Source organism: Prionailurus viverrinus, chromosome E1 (assembly GCF_022837055.1).
Source record: "Prionailurus viverrinus isolate Anna chromosome E1, UM_Priviv_1.0, whole genome shotgun sequence".
Lineage (NCBI taxonomy): Eukaryota > Metazoa > Chordata > Mammalia > Carnivora > Felidae > Prionailurus > Prionailurus viverrinus.
In genome coordinates, this window is record NC_062574.1 from 48,755,450 (window position 1) to 48,775,769 (window position 20,320).

General features: G+C 61.3%; 1 protein-coding gene across 1 annotated transcript in view; it reads left to right on the forward strand.

Moving 5' to 3' along the window:
- Window positions 1-1,612: 1,612 nt before the first annotated feature.
- The window catches only part of SEPTIN9 (septin 9), a 147,987-nt gene continuing 129,279 nt past the window's right edge, over window positions 1,613-20,320 (forward strand). Inside the window, 2 exon segments of the mRNA XM_047833685.1 lie at window positions 1,613-1,749; window positions 18,352-18,408. Coding sequence (XP_047689641.1) covers window positions 1,731-1,749; window positions 18,352-18,408 — 76 coding nt within the window. The 5' untranslated portion in view covers window positions 1,613-1,730.

Genomic DNA, 20,320 nt, shown 5'->3' on the forward strand with positions numbered 1-20,320 from the left:
CAGGCAGAGCCCAGTGTCCACTCTGGTTGGGTCGGCTCTAACCAGGGGCTGGGGAAGGTCACCTGGCTGGACAGATTTCTTAAGAAGGAGACCGGGTGGCGGGGGCGCCGGGGTGGCCCCGTTAAGCGTCTGACTTTGGCTCAGGTCATGATCTCTTGGTTTGTGAGTTTGAGCCCCATGACGCGTGCAGAGCCTAGTGGGGATTCTCTCTCTCTCCCTCTCTCTTAAAATAAATTTTTTTTTTTTTTTTAAAAAGAAGGGAAGGGGTGCCTGGGTGGCCCAGTTGGCTAAGCGACCGACTCCAGCTCAGGTCATGATGTCACAGTTCGTGAGTTCAAGCCCGGCGTCGGGCTCTGTGCTGACGGCTCAGAGCCTGGAGCCCGCTTCGGATTCCGTGTCTCCCTCTCTCTGCCCCTACCCCGCTCACGCCTCTGCCCCCCTCTCTCTCAAAAATAAATAAAACATGAAGAAAATTTAAAAAGTAAATAAAAGAAGAAGGGAAGCCGGTGGGAAGGACTCACGCACCCAGCCACACGTGCCTCAGTTCCCCTTTATAGGAGTTTCCCACTCTCCGGCAGGAAATAAAAATGCTTCTTGCCCCTCCCTCCCCCGAAAGTAAAGGACAGATGGGGAAGAGCGGCTCTTGGTGAGGCCAAGCATACTTTGTCCTGGGTTGGTTCGGGGTGGGGGCAGGGGCCCGCAGCTGCGCCCTTATGAGAATCTGCTCCCCACCCCTGTCCCCCTCCCCCCCGGGGACCTGCGCTGGCAAACCTGGAAGGCCTGGCCCTGTGATACATGGCGCCTGGGGCCCCGCCTCGCCCTTCCCTCTGCCAGGAACAGCCCGCCTCCCTCAACCTTGGCTACCTGGCAAATTCCTGCTCATTCTCTAAAACCGTGTGCTGGCACCGCCTTAATACAGCTCTGACCTCACCCTCTAGACAAAATGTATCGCTTTCACCTCTGTACGTTAAGACATTTTTTTTTTTTCATTACGGAAAATTTCCTTAAGGATACAGAATTCTTCTGTACACCTTTTGCCAGGACGCGCGCGCCCGCATCACTGCGTGTATTAAGCGGGTTGGAAAGGCGCGCGCCCCGTGTCCGCCCTCCTCACAGGACCTGGCGCAAAGCCGACCAATGTTTTCTCAGACGGAAGGGAAATGATCGGATCCAACGCACCCATTTCACAGATGGGCTCATCGGAGGAGTCACCGCAGTCTGCGCTTTTGACTACCAGAGGGTGGAGGGGCAGGTTCCCCGCTCGCCCTGCCCGGGTCCACGAAGCCGGTGTAACCGCCTCCCCCCAGTCCCCCCACCCCGGCCTGGCCCGCCCGTGCCGAGGCCGCTGCCGGCGCTCCCTCCTCTCCGGGGGCCACCTGGCCCTCTCCGCCCCCTGCGCAGGGAGGTGGCCGGACGCCCCCGCAGCCAGCCCTCCACGCTGAGGGACAGCGAGGGGCCCCGCGCGGACCACGTGGGCGCCCCCGCCCCCACCGTCGGACACGCGGCGCCGGGGCCGCGGGGCGGGGCCGGGGGCGGGGCCGCGCCAGGTGCAGCGCGGGGCGGGGCCGGGCGCGCACCTCCACGGGCGGGGGCGGGCCCGGGGGCGGGGCCGGGCCGCCCCTCCTCCCGCCCCACCCCGCGCACTCCCGGCCCGGGATTAGCGACCCGGGAGCCCGCGCCCCGCGGCCCCGCAGCCACACTTTCCTGGGAGCGGCGGCCGCGGCGGCACCATGAAGAAGTCGTACTCAGGTGGGCGCCGCGGCCGGAGCGCGGGGAGGTGGGGGTGGGGGGGAGGTTGGGGTCGCGGGACGCGCCCTCCTTTCCTGGGCCGGGGCGGGCCGCCGGACTCAGGCGCGGGTTGTGGCGGGTGGGGAGTTCGCGCCCGGCCGGTGGACGCGGCCCCCACCCCGCGTGGGGGTCGAGGGGCCGCCAGGCGTTGAGCCCCTCGAGGGACTCGGCGCCCCCCTTTGCTCCCAGGCCGCGGGGCCCGCGCGCACGTGCGGGACACCGGGGCGGGGGTCGGGGCGGGGGTCCTGGCGCCCGGGCCCTCTGACCCCTGCACGGCCGGCCCCGCCCCCCACCTGGTCCACGGTTCCCTGGCGCCGTCAGCCGGGGGTCGCCCGGAGGTCTGGAGGGGGCTGCCGTGGGGGCCGCTGCCCCGGGCTGGCCCTACTTCCTGCTCGCTCTCCTAGCCCTTTGCATCCTCGCCGACTCTGCGGGCGCCGCCGGCCGGTCGGGGAGTTTGGGGTCCCGGTGTGCGCGGGGGGGGGGGGGGGGGAGGGGGGGCTGGTGGAAGATTTCCTCCGGTTCAGCCTCCAGGGCTGGTGGTCCAGGCCGCGCAGCATCCTTCAGATGGACTGCCTGTACCCAGCGGATGCCGTGAAAGTTCGCCAAATGGGACCGCCCAGCAGCGCTGGGGGCGGGTAACGAGGGTTCGTCCGGTGGGTCTCACAGCGCCCTCCGCGTCCTGGCGCCCATCCTAACTCCACCAGTGGGCCTGCCCTCACTCGGGTGGAGGAGGCCTCGCTGGCTCTCATCACCCTGAAGTTCCATTTCACAGATGGGCAAACTGAGGCCACAAGCACTGAAGGGCAGGTCAGGGTAATCCAGATCTCCGTCGTCTCTCTTTTCTTGTTTTTTCTTTGTGGTTCCCCCCTCACCCCTAAAGGGTCCAGGCAGGATCCTCAGCCCTGAATTCGGTGGCATCTGCCCTTTTGCTCACCTTGCTAGCTGCGTTCTTCATCTATTTGGACATGAAGTTTTCTGCCAGGGACGCGTGACTTGATTTTTACTGATAAGAAGCCAGAATCATGGGACTCACTGGGAACCGAAGAGGCCATTTGGGCCACCCCTCTGCCTGTGGGTCATTTCTCAGTCTCCTGCTTTCCACATTCAGGAACCAAAATGAGTAATAAAGAATAACGTGTCTCAAAGAGGGTTACTCAGAACTTCCTTTAAAATACCCTTCTGGGTCAGTGGCTTAGAATGTCAAGTTTCACCCCCTTGTGGCCAACAGCGCGGCCCTAACCCGGCTCTATCTCGGAAGCGTGGGTGCGTTGATGTGATGGTGGGGGAGGAGGGGGCTTCCAGGTGGCATATCCTGGGCTTTGGCTCGCGGCCTCCCTCCCCAGCATGCTCCAAATACTTGAGATGGTTGTGGGCATTGCTGCTGCGTGAGGCCCTCTCCCTGGGATCACTGGCCCCGTGCGGCCCAGGGACCCCTGTTTGTTCTTGCCCTTGTCTCCCTATACCTCACGTCCTGCCGGTGGGTCTGGACAGTGGGTGTGATCGGGGTCCTCCCAGGTCACAGGTCCTTGGCTTTTTCCCTGGGGAGACTGCCCTACACGGATGCCAGAGGGCCCCCCAAGCTGGCTCGACCTCTCCTCCTCCACGCCTTCTCCGCCTCCCCCCAGGTAGATAAAAACAACAAAGCTGAAGCTTTGTGCAGTCAGTGGAGGGAGAGTTTATGGGGGTGAGTAGGAACCAGCTCTTGTAAAGTTAGCTTCCGTGGCTCCTGTGTGTACCTAACGGGGCGGGGTGCTGCAGGATAGGTGCGTGGAGGGCTTGGACCCCTTCCAGTTTGTTCCCCTGCTGGCAGCGGTCCAAGGTGGGCTGGGTCACTCCGTTGTAGTTGTGTGGGATCAGACTGGAGGGGACTGGCCCAGGGGCGGGGTGGCCTCTCGGCCCCATTCTGAACACGCTCCCGTTCCCCTGGTGCCCTGGTTCCACAGGGCTGCTTGGCAGAAGTCAGACCGACCCCTACGTAGCATGAATGCCACGAAATTAAGGAGCCTCAAACGGTGTTAAAAATCCCCCGGTATTGAAAATCCAAGGACAACGAAGCAGGCTTTTATTCTTTCCTGGACTGAGTGGGATCGTTGCTTCTGGACCTATTTACAGGCTCGGAGATAAATGGAATGATTATGATGGTGTTCTCTGTAGAGCTGCCTTTGAGTACTCGTGAGTGTCTGAAGAGGGGCAATTTTTTTTTAATGTTTATTTTTGAGAGGGAGCGAGAGAGAGCAGGTGTGTGCACAAGCGAGGGAAAGACAGAGAGGAAGACGGATTCCAAGCAGGCTCTGGGCTCACAGCGCGGAGCCCGACGCGGGGCTCGAACCCACGGACCGTGAGACCGTGATCTGAGTTGCTGTTGGACGCTTAGCCAACTTAGCCAGCCGGGCGCTCCTGGAAAGAGGAAAAAATTGAAGATGCGTTTTGGGGGGGGGGATCCCAAGTGTCTTGGGGTCCGTACGCGTTCGTTGAACACACACCGTGTGTTGGGCGTGCACGGGCAGGGCCGCGAGGGTACAGAGGTGATGGAAAGATCGTGGTCCCCGCTTGCGGGGAGCTCGCATGCTCCCTGGAGGGGCAAGAAGCAGGTGGATGACGCCCTTCCTGCCTGTGTTCCTGCGCCACACGGGCTCCAGATGCTACCCAATACCCTGGAAGCAGGGACCACGGGCATGACGGGAGGTTTGAGTGGGCGGCCTTGAGAAGTGAGAAGCTGTGAGTAGGTAGGAGAATAAAAAGGATCTTTCCAGGTGGAGAACACGGCAGACGCCCAGATGGGGCTTTAGGACAGCAGCTCCCGAGCCGCTCCAGGCTTGTCCCGGGCCCACCTCCCCTGTGGGCTCCAGCGGGCCAGGACCGATGTCAGTCTACAGGCCGCGTGGCCCCGTGGTTCATTGCGGGGCTCCTGGAATTAAATCTGAGCCTGGCACCTCCCTCACTGCGGGGCAAGGTACTTGGTCTCGCTTGGTTCATTTGTTACATGGGGTCGACGCTGACTTGTGAAGACCGCACGAGCTCGTGCGTAGAAAGGCCTAGAAAGGCCCGCTCTGTACCTTGGCGGCTGCGGTCAGCATCATGCTTTTATTTTCTTCAGTGACTTCTGCTAAGTTTATTTATTTTGAGAGAGAGAGAGAGAGAGAGAGAGAGAGAGCAGGGGAGGAGAAGAGAGAGGGGGAGAGAGAGAAGCGCCAGCAGGCCCCGCACGGAGCCCGACGCGGGGCTTGAACTCAGGAACCGTGAGAACACGACCTGAGCCGAAACTGAGGGTCGACGCTTAACCGGCCGAGCCACCCGGGCGCCCCTGTCTTCATGGTCCTCATCAGCAGGAGGAAGGAGGAGAAGGCCGCGTGTCCCTGCCTTTGCCAGGAAGTCCAGGAGCTGTCCGGTCCTCCCCGCACCTCTGCGGCTTTCGAGGCCGGGAGTGAGGCCCAGGCTTCTCCCGCAGCCCCTCGGTGTTGCAGCCGCCTGCTGCCTGAGTCCCCCGGGTTTTCTGGCGTTCTGAGTCTGGGGCTCCTCACTGCACACCAGGTCACACAGACCTTGCCCTCCAGTGTCCCCGGCTCCCCTGGGAACCCTCAGTGGCACAGGCGCTTCCCTGAGGCCCACGAAACGGGGGACGGGGGGGGGGGGTGGGCATTGGTCCGTGTGTGCACCGGCCACAGTGGGGAATTACTCGGAGATTCGTTGTGGCTTTGAGGAGATTCCCAGAGGGGTACCTGGCCTACCAGGGGTTAAAAAGCTCTGCCCTGTAGTGACCTCTCCAGAGGCCCGGGTAGGAGGCTGGACCCCAGGGCAATGGCCTTAGAGAGATTACGTCCGCAGCCGGGCCCCGGAGTGGGCGGCCTTCTCCACACCCAGTGCCCTAGGAGCTGACTTATGGGAAGGGCGAAGAACCTCCGAGAACACTTCCCCAGTGAGCTAACCCTGGGTTGCCGGGTTGCCGGGTGAGCGTGGGCAAGGTTCTTCCTCTTCTCTGTTCTGGCCCCTTACCCTGCCCTGTCCTTGCTGTCCCTTGTCTCCTGGGGGCCAGGCCTGTTTGCTCTGGCTCATCTGGGGATGTGGGCAGAGAGAAAGAGCTACCTCGTGCAGTTAGCCTGTACTACTGCGGGCTGGTGCCCAGGACCACGGAACTTGGGGATCCCCGAACCCCACAAATGTGAACGAGCCGACTGAGCCCGAGACCGGGGGCCGTCCCTCTTCCTGGCCTCCCGCAGAGACGGGGGTGACCTCCCTGCCTGGCCTTCTGGCTCGCCCCAGCTCACAGACACCTGCCCACCAGCACCTCCCGGCCAGGCCAGCGGGGTTCTGAGAGGCCAGTGTGAGGGACCTGAGTTGGAGGTCGCCCACCGTCTTTCTGGAAGCCCCGCTCTGCCCACCCACCTCCGTGTCCAAGCCAGGACAGGTGCAGAGGGGACGTGAGATTGCCTCTCAGGAGCAGAGGCCCAGAGCCCCGGCCCAGGTGGCAATGGGGGCCGGCCATGGGCGTGGAGCTCCCAGGTGGGCGTCTGCAGAGGACATCTCACCTGGAGACCCAGGGACCCCAGGAAGAAGAAGGCAGTCCCCTCCCCCGCAACTCCCTGGGCAGCCTGGCAAGACTCTCCTGCCCGCCCCAGGCCGCCCCACGTGGATGGGACCTGGGGGCGGGACCTTATTTCCGCAAGGCTGTTTGCCCACGGGCACTGTTGTGTGGGATATGCAGTTTGCCTAAGATGTACTCGATAAGGAAGGTTCAGCCCACGGCAGTGCAGGGCCCAGCCAGGGGCGAGGAGCGCCAGTTCCGGGGCGGATCCAGCTGGTGGCCTTGGGGGAGGGAGGGCTGGAGAGAGAGGCCCAAGGCCCCAGGGGTGCGAGCCTCGCTGTGGAGGGAGGTGACGGGCTGGGTTCCCGGCCCTCTGTGCTGGCACTGTTATCTAGGAATGCCCAGCTCTAGGTGTGGCCGGGGGGGGGGGGGGGGGTGGCGGTTTGGGGACATCAGTGGGGGTAAGTGGCGGTGCAGCCCCCCGGGAACCTGTAGACAAGACCACACAGAACCCACGAGACCGCGGCGCCCACCGTGCTGAGGGACCCGGTCTCCCAGAGCGACCTTGGCTGAGCTGTGGGGTGCCTGTCCCCCCCGAGGTTCCTGGCCCGTTTCAACTCTCCCTGTGGGTTCCGTCGCTCATTCCAGAAGGGTCTACCGGGCACTGCTGAGTTGCTGGGAAGGGCCCCCAGTGTCCTTCCTGTACTCTGGTGTCTCCCACTGCAGCCGGGGAAGGGTGGCCTGGCCTTGGGTCCCCAAGGTTGAGTGTGGTACTCTGCTCCCAGCCCAGTTTCTCTCTGCCTTATCTCCCTGTCCCCACCCCAGGGCCACTGCAGCCCGCATGAAGGGGGTGGCGGCTCCCAGGCGTCTTGCCCTCTCGGGCCTTTTGGAGCTCTGTAAGAGCCGGGCTTTGTTCCCGTCCTAATCTGACCTGGTTCTCCGAAGCGTGACTGCTGGCAGCCTGCGGGCCTCCAGGGCGGGGAAAGGGGCAGCGGCGGGGACAGTAAGATGATCCGGGTCACAGGGTGGCCCCGAGCCCAGGCCGCCCGCCTCCTCTGGCGGGAGCACACGTCACCGGTCGCGCTCCCAGCGATGCTGGCTCCACACCTGCAGAGGCCTGTCGTCTTGGGGGACAGGGATCCCCAAGGGCCACCCCGGCCCGCAGGTGTGGGCCCCAGTGTTGGGTGGGGCAAGGAGGGCGGGAAAGACCTCTGTCTTGCTGACTGACACCCCCCGGAGAGCCGCGTCTTGTGTCCTCCCTGGCCGGGGGGTTTCAGAGTGGGGCCGAGCTAGGGCGATGGGGGGGCTTGTCCACTGCCCCCTTTCTGGCTGCTGGAGAGGCCTTGCTCGTCCTGGGCGGTTCAAGGGGTGGTGCGGGGATGCCCAGGCGGTGACTGGGCCTTGTGGGGCCCTCAAGGCTGCACCCGGGAATCAGGGCTGGCCACGGCAGCCGTGGAAGTCCCCGAGGGCTGTGCCAGGGCCCCTTGTCCCGGCCGGGCCAGGCGTGTTGGGGCAGCGGCTGAAAGGCAGGCGGCAGTGACTGCCTGCCCCGGTTGGAGACCGCTCCTGGGGAGTGTGGTTACCAGGAAGGGCTGGGCAGAGGCGAGCTGGCAGGCGGCCCCGGGCTTGGCCCGCGGCTCAATCTGACCTGCATCCTGGGGCTTTCACAGCCTTCCCGGTGGACCGTGCCTCCTGTTTCCACCGGGGATCAGATCCCAGCGGGAGAATAAAGCTCCTGTAATCCAAGCCACTTGGAAGTGGGTTAAATCCAACGCCCGTTGCCTTCCTGATCAGCCTGTTAAGAACCCAGCTAATCAACTTCAGACGGATTTGGGGGTTAGTTTGTGAAAGTCGCTAACAAAACCGTGACTTCTGTTGCACAGAGGTGCCCCAGTGTAGACAGTGTGGGGAACACAGGTCGGGGAGAAACATCCCATCGCACACAGAGGCGGCGCTGTGAGGCCGGGGAGGGGGAGGGGGAGGTGGTGGCATGGGGGGGGGGGGTGCTGAGTTGCGCCACACCCTCAGCCCTGGCGATCCAGTCCGTTCTGGATGGTCACACCTTCCTGGGAGCTGGGGGTTGACACTTGAGCGGCCAGACCTTTGCGTGTGTACCTTTTTTGTTGTTGTTTTCTTTTTTCAATTTTTTTTTTAATGTTGATTTATTTCTGAGAGAGAAACAGAGCATGAGCGGGGGAGGAGCAGAGAGAGAGGGAGACACAGAATCCCAAGCAGGCTCCAGGCCCCGAGCCGTCAGCACAGAGCCCGACGCGGGGCTCGAACTCACAGACCGTGAGATCGTGACCTGAGCTGAAGTCGGACGCTCAGCCGACTGAGCCACCCAGGCGCCCCTGTTGTTGTTTTCTTAAAGGAAAACTTTCTAAAAATAAATGCCGTGCCTCTGACTCTGTCTTTTGCCTTTTCGACCCCCCCCTCCCCCCGGTTGTTTGTTTGGCTCCTAACCTATGGCCGTTGTGAACAGGAAGTTGGAAGGACAGATTCTTCAGTCCCATCGGTCATAATTTTTGCTTTTCGTGCGCCCTTGGCCACACGCACCGGCCTACATATCATTTGATTTGATTATCAGAGGAGGCTCGTGTTCCCTGGAAAAACCATTTTAATTCTGCTGCTTCCGCTCGAAGTCGGATGTCCTGCGTGGATCCCAGAATTGTAACTTCAGTGGCTCTCGGAGTGGATGTCCCGTGGTTGATGTAGCCATCCCTCCTAGCTGCTGACTTGCAGCCTCTTCTGTGATGGCTGGGAGTGGGCCCAGGACTCCGGTCGAGGGTTCTGTGCTGAGCCGAAGATCTTAACAGTAGGTGGGACACGGGCTGTTGCTTTCTGGAAATTTCTCCAGGTAATTAGCTTCATAAAACGTCACGCACGCCGCCGCCCTTTTTCCTTCATTCCTGGGCTTGCCTCCGTGGCCAGACCAGGGTTCCTACCGCTGTGTTTTGTAAGGACATTGGATGAACAGAAAGTGCCATCTGCTCTGCTTCTCAGTGAACTTCGAGGATTCGCGTGTTTGAAACATCGACCCCAAGTTCCTGCGTCCGAGCCCCGATCCCCAGGGGGGTGGTATTTGGAAGTGGGGCCTTTGGGAGGTAATTCGGTTTAGGTGGTCTTGAGGGTGGGGCCCCCGTGGTGGGATTGGTGTCCCTGTAAGAAGAGGAAGAGACCAGAGTGTCCCTTTACCCGCCATGTGAGGATAGGGAATGTTTTTTATTAAAGCTCAGGAAAAGACTGGCCTGCTTGCCTACAGGGCTTGACTCCTGTCTCTGGCTGGCGAGTGATGCCAGGAATACCCCCTTCTCTTTGTCCCTCCTTTGGCCCCATGAACAGGTGCGTCTGGACCCTGGGAGGTGTCCCTTGGCTTCCTTGGGCCAGCCTGAGTGCCCTAGTCTTGGGGCCAGTCGCCCGAGGTGACCAGTCACCTCTCCTGATGACCATTCCTTCTGCTGCCTGGTTACTCCCGCAGAGACTTCTGGAACTCCAGGCCGGTCAACAGTGCCGCCTGCCCGCTGGGCCTCTGTGGGCGCTGACTCCCCTCGCCAGCCCTTCCCGGGCCTCTGCACCCCTGACCCCACCTCTCTCTGTGGTTTGTCCTCCGGTTATGCTCTGACCACCATCCAAAGCTTGGATGAAATGCCGCTGCCTTTTGGGTGACTCGGGGGCCCATTAAGCAGCGGGGCCCGGAGGCGGACGAAGCCTTTCGCCGTGTTCTGGGGCACCTTCCTGCCCTTCCTGCTGCCCCTTTTTGCCGTGGTCGGCAGTTTCTGATCGTAACCATTCTCCACGTTACCCTCGATCTTCCTGGGGGTCCGTCGGCCCTTTGTTAATCTCCTCTGTCTCTCGCGTGGGCCGTTTGCACTGGTGTCTCACCAGGAAACAAATCGCTTGAGGACTCGGAACCGAAGGGCTTCAGGGTGGGGAATTTGTCACACGGGCGGCGGACAGGAGCAGCCGGGGGCAGATCCAGGTGGCGTGGGGCGTATACAGCTCTCGAAAAGTATGAACGTGATGTCTTGTTTAGGATGAGGGAGGAAGTGACAACACATCGCGAGGTTTATTTTGTTTTTGAAGAAGACTGTAGTTTGTTTATCTTTGTTTCTTTTCTTTGAAACGTGTATATATTTTTGAGAAAGAGAGTGTGAGCGGGGGAGGGGGGGAGAGAGGGAGACGCAGAATCCGAAACAGGCTTCAGGCTCTGAGCTGTCAGCACAGAGCCCGACGCGGGGCTCGAACTCCCGAAGCGCGAGATCACGACCTGAGCCAAAACCAAGAGTCAGACGCTTAACCGACCGAGCCATCTGGGCGCCCCCAAAAGATCTGAGTTTTTAAGTAATCTCTGTGCCCAACGTGGGGCTCAAGCTCACAGCCTCAACGGAGCCAGCCGGGTGCCCCCAAACTGTAAATTTTAAACAGCTGGTGTATACCATAAGCACCAGAAAATCCAGAAACCTAAGAATGCTTTTATCAATCAACTACTTGTCCTGTCTCCAAAGCAATGTTTTTTGTTTTTTTTTTTTCCTACTGTGTTGGCTACACGCTCTGATGGCTTCTTTTACCTGAGGACCTGGTCATATCATTTATTCCGAACAGAAAGAGAGAGAGAGAGAGGTAGAAAGAGAGAGAAGAGAAATTTCATTCATCTTCCTGGTTACTCAAAGTTTATTTTGTTTATCTTCAGTAGTTGGGATGCATTAAAAAGTGTGACTTCACAGTTTGTGATATTGCCACGATTTTTGCCCTCTAAACACAAGAATTCTGATAAATTCTATTTTGAAGATAATTTCTGTTTTTAAGAAAGACACAGAAAAGTATGGGACAGGGGCGCCTGGGTGGCTCCGTCGGTGGAGCGTCTCACTTTGGCTCAGGTCACCATCTCGCGGTTCGTGCGTTCGAGCCCCGCGGCGGGCTCCGTGCTCTCAGCGCAGAGCCTGCTTCGGATGCTCTGTCCCCCCCCCCCCCCCCCTTTCTCTCTCTCTCTGCCCCTCCTCCATTTGCGTGCACTCTCTCACTCTCTCAAAAATAAAAATAAACCTTAAAAATAAAAGTACAGGGCATTTGTAATTGTACCTTTATTCCTGGCCGGGGATACTTGTCGTTTTGATTCAACGTGGACGAGAACTGAATTCTCCGCTTCCAACTCTGTGTCTGGTGATTGGAATGGTTTTCCGTAGACGAGCTTCTGGCTCCATACAAGCCACATCTTGCTTCTCCCCCTCTCTGCCCACATTTTTCTGGCATGCACCCGGGCCACGCCCCTGCCCTGCGCCTCTGACCGTGCGCAGCACACGGGTGGGGACGGGAACCGGAAGGCGCATCGCTGGGCTCCCTCCGCGGAATGGGCAGCGGTCACCTAAGTAGACGCAGAAAGGTGTGAGCTGTGTAAATGCAACCCAGCTGAGTCCCAACTACATAGCTTTCCATCCAGCCTCTCCTGGGCCGGCACCCCCCGCCGGCAGTAACCCTCCGGTGGCTCCTTGCACAGGAGGAGTGTGTTGGGCAGGAGCTCAGAGTGGACACAGACAGGGATTTTAACCGATTGGATTTAAGGTATTCCCTGGTTCGCAAATTTTGCAAGAACGTTTGACCGTGTCGACACGTTGTCAGGGCCCTTCCCGGTGGCTTTGCCGAGACGACCTACAGATCTTCAGCAGCAGGAAGCCATCCCCACCCCCTCCCCGCCAGATCGGAGGGTCAGAGGGAGGAGGTCCTGTCACCGGTCCAGAGTCCCCCGACGCTGGGGACGAAGGCGGGCCTGCCTGACAGGGGCTGCAGCTTTTGGCAGAGGCCAGATGTGACCTCCCAAGGCAGAGAGAGCGGGAAGGAGGTACCCCGTTTCTCCCTTGCTCCCACCTTCCACTCTCCTCCCAAGCCCCTCGCTGGTTGGCAGACCGGGGGACCTGGAGACCTCGTCCCGTGGACGGCATCTCTTCTGTCACTCAGAGGAGAGCCTGGGAGGGCAAGGGATGATGCTTGAAGATTATCTGTTGTTTATCTGAACTTCAGATGTAAAATTTTTTTTTTAGCGTTTGTTTATTTTTGAGGGAGAGAGAGAAAGTGGGGGAGGGGCAGAGAGGGAGAGGGAGACACAGAATCAGAAGCAGGCTCCAGGCTCCGAGGGGTCAGCCCAGAGCCCGACGTGGGGCTCGAACTCACTAACGGTGAGATCGTGACCTGAGCTGAAGTTGGCTGCTTAACCGACCGAGCCCCTCCAGGCGCCCCTGAACTTCGGATTTCACAGGGCAATGTAGTTTCTACGGGTGGGGCCCAGAGTCCAGATGCCCCGCTGGTGAACCTTTGAGGGAAGGGCTCTGTGGGTCCTTGGTCAGCACCGATGGCTGTGTGACAGACGTGGCCATCTGGTGACACCTCTTCCCTGAGGTGTGAGCCAGATGCCCGCGTGGAGGGGCCCCAGGAGCAGCCAGGGCACTTTGGGTCACCGTCGTGTCCCCCGCTCCCTGGACGGTGCCCGGTGCAGAGGAGGCACTCAGTGATCTTTCACGAGTCTGCATCTGCCAAGATGCTCAGACAGGCTGAACACCCGCCCGAAGATGTGGTCCGAGCTGGAGGAGGACGTGCGCCCTGGTTCCTCGCCGCACACGCAGAGCCCTTGCCCGCGACGCGGCCACCGCCCGGGGCCTTCTCTTCAGGCCCTGCAGCCGGGCCCCAACCCTGAGCCTCAGCAACCGCGGCCGAGGGCACCGCACCAGAACCAGCGGCCCCTTCCGCTGGCGCTTGGTAGCCGGGTGGACCGTGGGCTGGGAGCACCGCCAACACCGGAGAGGGGATGGCAGGTGGGGGCGGGAGTCCGAGAAGGGACTGGGACCCCTGGCTTCAAGGCCCGAGGCTTTGCAGAAAACAGAACTTCCCGCAGTATTGCGTCCCTTGCCCGAGCACGTTTCCAAAGGCGAAAGGATTGCTCGCCACGTGGGAGAATACGTTGAGGTTTGCTTCGATCCGCAGCCCCAGCTGCCGGCCTTGGTGGGGAGAAGGTTCTCTTGAGTGGCGTGGGGTGGGGTGGTGGTTGGGGCGCCATCAGGAGGGCATCCGCGCCTCCCTAGTGTACCTGTCCAGAGCACACACACTTCCTGGCAGCAAAGGCCAAGGGCAGAGGGTAGGAGAAGAGGGAGGAGGTGTTATCTCCTTATCTCAGGTTCCTCTGAAGATAAGCCTGGAGTTTGACTCTTTACTCCCACCTGCAACCTTGACTTGGGGGAAGCCCTTCACAGCTTCTGTGAGCACTTGAGCTTGGACAAAGGGGGGTAAAGACTGTGTGTCCTGGGCCCCCCCTACCCCCCCCCCCCCCAGGGCTTGAAGGAGGAGGGGACCGCTGGGTAGGGGCAGGCAGCTCTGGGCCAAGGTCGCCGGGACCTCCCCATCCTTTCCTGAGAGTCTCTCATGAGTTTGAAGACAAAAGCTGAAAACCGATTCTTTATTGAAAACGGACCTCTTCCTGCAAGTCTCCCTTTTGAGAAAATGGTGACTTTTAATTGGAGGAAGGTCCTGTCCAGACCTCCTTTGCTGTTGGCACAGAGCAGAACGCGGTGCGTGTGTGTGTGTGGGGGGGGGGGCGGTGTCCCCTCCCCCGGGGTCAGGGTGTCTGGGTGGTGCACGACCCCGGCGGGGCTTGGGGCCAGCCGCCAGATCCTGGGCGGAGGCAGCGGCTCTGAGACTACGTGTGGTGTTCCAGTCGTTAAAAATAATCACGAATAATAACATATTAACTCGAGAGTCTAGTTAGGTTCCTCAGTGCCTGTTTGACCATTTCAACCTTGTAATTTCCTGGGTTCCATTACAAAAACGTGGTTGGAAGGGAAAGATAAAATGTCTTCACACCCTGCCCTCCCTTCCCCGGGCAAGCTCCCCGGTTCCGTGACACAGGCACCCGGGCTGTGCCGCCCCTGGGGAGTGTGGCAAAGGGGCGAGAGGGCGCCAGGCGGTTTACCTGGACCCATTTTTGCTGCCTGGAGGCGGCCCCCACCCCAAACGCTGCTCCTACGAGGAAAATGCCCTGCGGACCATCCCCGTTCTCCCAGCCTCGCGTGGGATCCTCGTCTTTCCCTCGAGGCCCGGGGAGGCCCCGCGCATCTTCTGGCCTCTTCTTTCCTGCTCTGCAATGCTGCGTTTTCATTCTGTTGGAGCCGCCGGCCGGGGCTGAGTCCCGCTTTCCACTCTCTGCTGACTTTTGTCTCGTCTGAAGCGACTTTCAATCTCGCGGACTCTATCTGCCACGCTCTGCTGGCGTTGGTCACTGGTCTGGAGTTTGTGCCCACGTGGGAAACGGCCTTTGGCCCGGCCTCCGAGTCTCTGGGGCGGCCGGGTCTGGGAGGGCAAGCATCCGGAGTCTGAGCTCCCCAAAGCCTGGCTGTTTTCTCTGGATCTAGAAAACTGCCCACCTTCCCCTAACGTGCAGATCGCTGTGGAGACCAGGAGGGTCTGGGGGCTTCCCTGAATTGGGAGGGAGTAAGGTAGAGCTCCTGGAAGAACTTTTTTTTTTTTTTTTTTTGGCGGTGGTCGGGGCACAGCAGCGGCCTGGCCGGAACGTGCCGGGGGCCTCGGTTACAACTTCTCCTTCGTTCAGATGCATCGGCTCTGGGCAGCCAAGCTCTCTTAGCTCCTAATTATAGGTCCCCAGGTTCAGGTTGGCGTATGCAGCAGGTGAGCGATAATAATTTAAAAATTGTTATGACCGTGATGAACCTACTGCCGATGGTAATAATTGTCTAATCTATCGGGTGCTTCCTTTGAGCTCGGGACTGTGCCCAGTGCCACGGCGTGTGACCTCATTTCGTCTTGGTCCCCGTGCCGCCGCCCCGGGGTGGGGGGGCTGGGGGGAGTGGCGAGGCTGGAACGGATTGGGGGGGGGTGTTATTTTCCCGGGGCGTGCGGCTCGCACCCGGCGGACTCTGGATGTCACATGGCCTCCTCTCCTTCTGGATATGTTTTCTTTTAAAATCGCATAAAAATAACTCCCTTCTCAACTGGAACAGCAGAGCCCTTGGATGTCCTGGAGGCCTTTCCAGCTCCCTCTTCGCCGGACTCCGACGCGGGCCTGAGGAATGAGGTCCAGGGAGCTGGATTTCAGTAGCTCTTGGCCGCGGGTGTCTCCCGGGTGGGGAGTTCGTCGGAGGGCGGGAACCCCGGGCCCGCCACCTCCCCGGCTCAGCAAGCAGCGTGCCCGGCGTCCTGTCTGCGCCAGGGGCTGCCTGGCACCAGCCGCGTGTTTGGGGAAATCGGAAAAATAAACAGCACAAATAAAACACAAACTCCACCCAAGAAATCTGAGACAGATGCTGTTGCTCTGGCCCCACCCGGGGGCTCGGGGAGGAGCCAACCCAGAATGGGGCTTGAGGACCGGACACCCTGGTGGTGGGCGGGGGGTTGAAGAGCCTGAACGGGTCCTTCCCTCTTCTACCTTCGCCTGGAAGCCGCCACAGGGGCACGGGTGGGCGTCCAGCTGGCCCCGGGCGAGTCGCAGCCGGAAGTGAGTCAATCCACAGGAATGTTGGGCCCATTCCTTCTCTGTTCCTCACCCCGTACTGTTTCCATACTGGGGACTCGCTGGATTTACAGGCACAGCTGTGGCTCATTGGTGCCACTCTTAGCCCGACGGCGGGACCTCTGAGTGGCTTATTGTGCGTGTGTGTGTTGGGGGGTGATGATCATTCTCGGGGGTTGTCACATGCAGTGTAGCTCCCACTCAGGCGTGTGGAGAGAGCTCACGGCCGTCGTGGTGGCCGTCGGAGGCTGGGGATGCCCACACTCCCGCCTCAGCAGCCTTGGGGGCAGGGCCCATCTCCCTCCCGCCGCTCCCAGCCCTGGGGAGCCTACCAGAGCCACTGAGGGCCCCACCCTCTGCGGGTCTGAAGGGAGCAGTCAGTTCTGGAAGCCCAGTGCGGGACGTTCCCGCCCCCAAGGGCCCGAGGCCACCGTCCAGCCTCTTCGGGCAGGGGTGGCCTGCAATCCTCGTGTTCTGGGCGGTAGTCGAGGAGGGACGGTTTCCGTCACTCGGCGGTGAGCAGACGTTTCATCGGGGTGGCCGGGCACCCGGGGTGCACGCGTGTCTGCCGGGTGACGTCACACAGCAGCGGGGAACGGGCTCACGTGATGATGGAGGCTGAGGAACCCCAGGGCTGCGGCTGCAAGCTGGGCGCCCCGGGAGGCCGGTGCCGCAGTTGAGCCCGAGGACCAGGGGGGCCGACGCCGTGCGTCCCAGCCCGTGGGCAGGAGAGGACCGGTGTTCCCGTCAGGCCCAGAGCACCCCCCTTCCTCGGTCGTGTCCACACCCACCACGCCGAGGGGACGGCCTGCTGTGCCCAGTCCGCCGATCCAGACACTAACCTCACCCAGAAACACCCAGAGATCACGTTTGGCTGCATACCTGGGCACCGGGGGGATGCAGTCATGATGACACATAGAGTCGGCCACCAGGTCGCCGACGTGGCTGGGGCGGGCCGGGGGGGGGCCTTCCAGGTCTCGCTTCCCTTGTCTGAAATGGCCCTGGTGGCACCTGCGTCGTGGGGTGCGCGGGGAGTGGTCATAGAGCCTCCGCGAGCGGAAGTGGTCGTGACCTCACAGCGTCCCCCCTCCTCCCTGCCTCCTTCGAGGGTCAACTTGGTCGTCCCTGCCTCCCAGAGGCCTCGCTGGTCACCCCAGGCCCTTGAGTCTCGTGTCCATGCATCTCTTGGTGTTGTTCGGTGTGGGTTCAACATTTGGGGCACATCCTGGGGTCCTCCCCAGCCCCAGAAAGAGGCCTGGGCTTAGCGGCAGGTAAGAAAGACCCTGAAGGATGCACTGTGCCCGTTCTGCTGTCACTAAAGCCACTGTCTTCAGACGTACAGAGCATGGGTATCCCCGGGGAGCTGCACACGAAGCCAGGTCTGTGGGTCACCCTGCGTGGGGCTCTGGAACCTTCAGGAACAGTGCTGGCTGCCTCCGCTTCCCGGTGGTCACAGTGTCGGGGGGGGGGGGTGGTTGTGGGACGAATGAGTGAGTGAGCATTGTAAGAGCCTCTCCGGAAGACTGCGAGACGGGAGTGGGCATCTCTGGCCCCGGCATCCTGGGTGGCTGTCAGACGGCGGAGGCTGCGGGCAGGTTTCCGGGTTAACCCTGATGAGTGGGTCCTGTCCCCACTCATCTTGCCGTCTGTGGGGAGGGCCTCTGCCGGCCAACCTGGGGTGTCCCTGCGGCTCTCTGAAGGATGGCCTGGTTGCCCAGGCGGCACACTGCCAGAGCTCCGTGAGACCTGGCCGCGGTAGCACGCTCCCCTGCCCCTCCCGTGGATACCCTTCCTGGCAGCTTCGGCTGGGCTCGGCTTAGCACCTCTGCAAATCTCCTCGAGTTGGGACTTGCCTGCCATACGCCTCTCCAGGGAGCACGCGCTGGCCCCAGGGGTGGGTGCCGGGATGGAGCGTGTGCGGCACGAGGCGGTGTTAATCTGGGGCTCCGTTCTTGTTCCCCGCTGGGGGGTGTGGGGGAGGACTGCTCGTCCTCCACCCTCCCGGATCCAGCCCGGCCCTGCCCAGCCTCAGAGCAGTGGGGGGAGGGGGGTGGCGTCAGGGACCCTGGTGCGGGGAGATCCCAATTCACAATACAGATCGACGTGTGCCATCCCAGGGGGTGACCAGTGCCTGACCGGGAGCCAGCACCCCTCAGCGTCCCGCGGGCAGTCAGGATGGTTTGATGCACTGGGCCAAGCCCACATTTTAGAGTTGGACGGACTTGGGTTCATTCTGGGCTCAACTCCTAGGAGCTGTGCGACCTCGGGCAAGTTCCTCGACCCGACTGAAGCTCGGCTGCAAAAGGCAGCGGTAAGAGTTAGGTGAGAAATGGGTGTAAAGAGTCTGGCCCGGTGGCCGCCAGTGGCCGGCTGTCCTTGCAGGTGGCTGCTGGGCCTGGGTGTCGCCGGGGAGGACGAGGACCTCTGGTTTCTGGTTCTGGAGCCCGTTGTAGGAGCAGAGGTGAGGGCGTGCCCGGTGTTAACCACCCGCCGGCGGCCGTGTGTGACCTGTGCCTTCTGCCCCTGTCTTTAGGAGTCACGCGGACCTCCAGCAACCGTCTCCGGAAGCTTGGCGACCCCACGGGCCCAGGTAAGCGGTGTGTTCAGTCATGGCCTTGCCCTCTCTCCCGCCTGGCCCTCTCGGGTGAGCAGGGCCCCTCCCCTGCTGTCCAGGGAGTTACCGTCTTCGATGGCTCTGATGCAGGTCGCGTTCGGCCCGGCAGAGGCGTGTCGCCAGGGGCTGGGGCAGCCGCCCGTCTGTAGGTAGCACGGAGGGAAGGCGTGAGGTGCCGAGGGCGGGCCGCCTGCCGGAGGGCGGCTTTGACTCTGAGCACCTCTGAGCCAATCGGCCCGTGACCCCTGCGCCTGCCCCCTGTGACCCTGAAGAAGGGAAGGTGCTCCCACGACAGAGCGAATAGGTAACCAGTATCAAATTAGCAAGCTCATGATGGTCACGGCCAAGCTATTCTTTTGGCTCTTTGTGTGCGTGTTCATGCTGGTGGCCCCCTTTCAAGGAGGATGTCGGGGCCCGGAGACGAAGGGACTCGCCTCTCCCAGAGCCCGCGTCCCACCTCCGAGACCAGCCCTGCCCAGTCGCACTTCCTGTGATGGTGGAAAGGTCCCGCGTCTGCGCTGTCCCGTGTAGGGGCCGCTAGCTACACGTGACTGTTGACCGTCTGAAGAATCCATTAGGTCTATTTTATTCATCCGGTCGCTTGCATAGAATTCCTTAATTACTTTATTTTATTTATTTATTTATTAAAAAAAAATTTTTTTTTTAACGTTTATTTTTGAGACAGAGAGAGACAGAGCATGAACGGGGGAGGGTCAGAGAGAGAGGGAGGCACAGAATCTGAAACAGGCTCCAGGCTCTGAGCGGTCAGCACAGAGCCCGACGCGGGGCTCGAACTCACGGACCGCGAGATTGTGACCTGAGCTGAAGTCGGCCGCTTAACCGACTGAGCCACCCGGGCGCCCCCTTAATTACTTTATTTTAGACGAACTTCCAGCTAAGGTCTTCATGTAGCTAGCAGCCAGATCTTTTTGGCAACGCCAGAATTCCTTGCCCAGACGTTCCTGTGCCTACTTCCGGGGCCAGCGCAAACATCCCCGAGGGGAGAGGTGTCACCTGCCCGTGGGTGGGACACCTCCAGGCTCGTGGGGAGGCCAGGGGCAGCTCTTTGCAGGGAATGGGGGTGGTGGTGTCGGCGGGGTGTGTCTGTACAGGCTGGGACGTCCACACGGCCGTGTCTGAGGCCCCGTGTGGTGCAGGATGGGGCCGGGTGTGGGAAGGGAAGGGTGACGCCTGGCTGGAGGTCTGCAGGGCGGCCGAATGATTCACATCCGTGGTTAAGCAGGAGCTCCGCCCACCCGGGGCCACGTCAGGCCACTGACCACTGGACCGCCCGGCCGCCTCTGCCTTCCTGGGGAACTTTTCTCCGGGACCCCTTGCCTCTGCAGCTGGGCCGCTTCTCGGCCTCCCTCCCTTCCGCCAGCGGGGCTGGGTCTGGGGGCCTGGTCTTGTGACGGGCTGGAGACCGGCTCCTGAGCTCGGGGGTTGAGGTCCTGGGAGACTGGCGCCCCGGGCCGCGTGGACGCAGCCTCCTCTGGCCAGCGCCTCCCCGCGCTCAGACTGGCCAGTTCTGTGCCGTCAGCCCTTGGCAGCCGCTAGCACGGCTCCACTTGGAAGCCTAAGGCATAATTTGCCAAAGCCCAGAGCTGCAAGTCGGTGATCTGGGTTTCGCATGGGACCGCCTGCTGACACACGGAATCCTCTCTGTGGGGGCCTGTGCGGGCTCCGGCCCGGGACACCCTTTCCTCGTCTCCCTGGCTCCTTCTGTCAGCCCTGCCGTCCTGCAGCTGAGACCTCGGTCCAGGCGGGGCCCTGCCCTGGACCCCCAGCCTCTCAGCCCCCTCGCCCTGCCCCTCTGACCCTTGTAGAATCCCCTTTGAGAGCCGCTGCCCTCCCTCCCCTCCCCGAAGCTTGACCTCCTGTCCCCCAC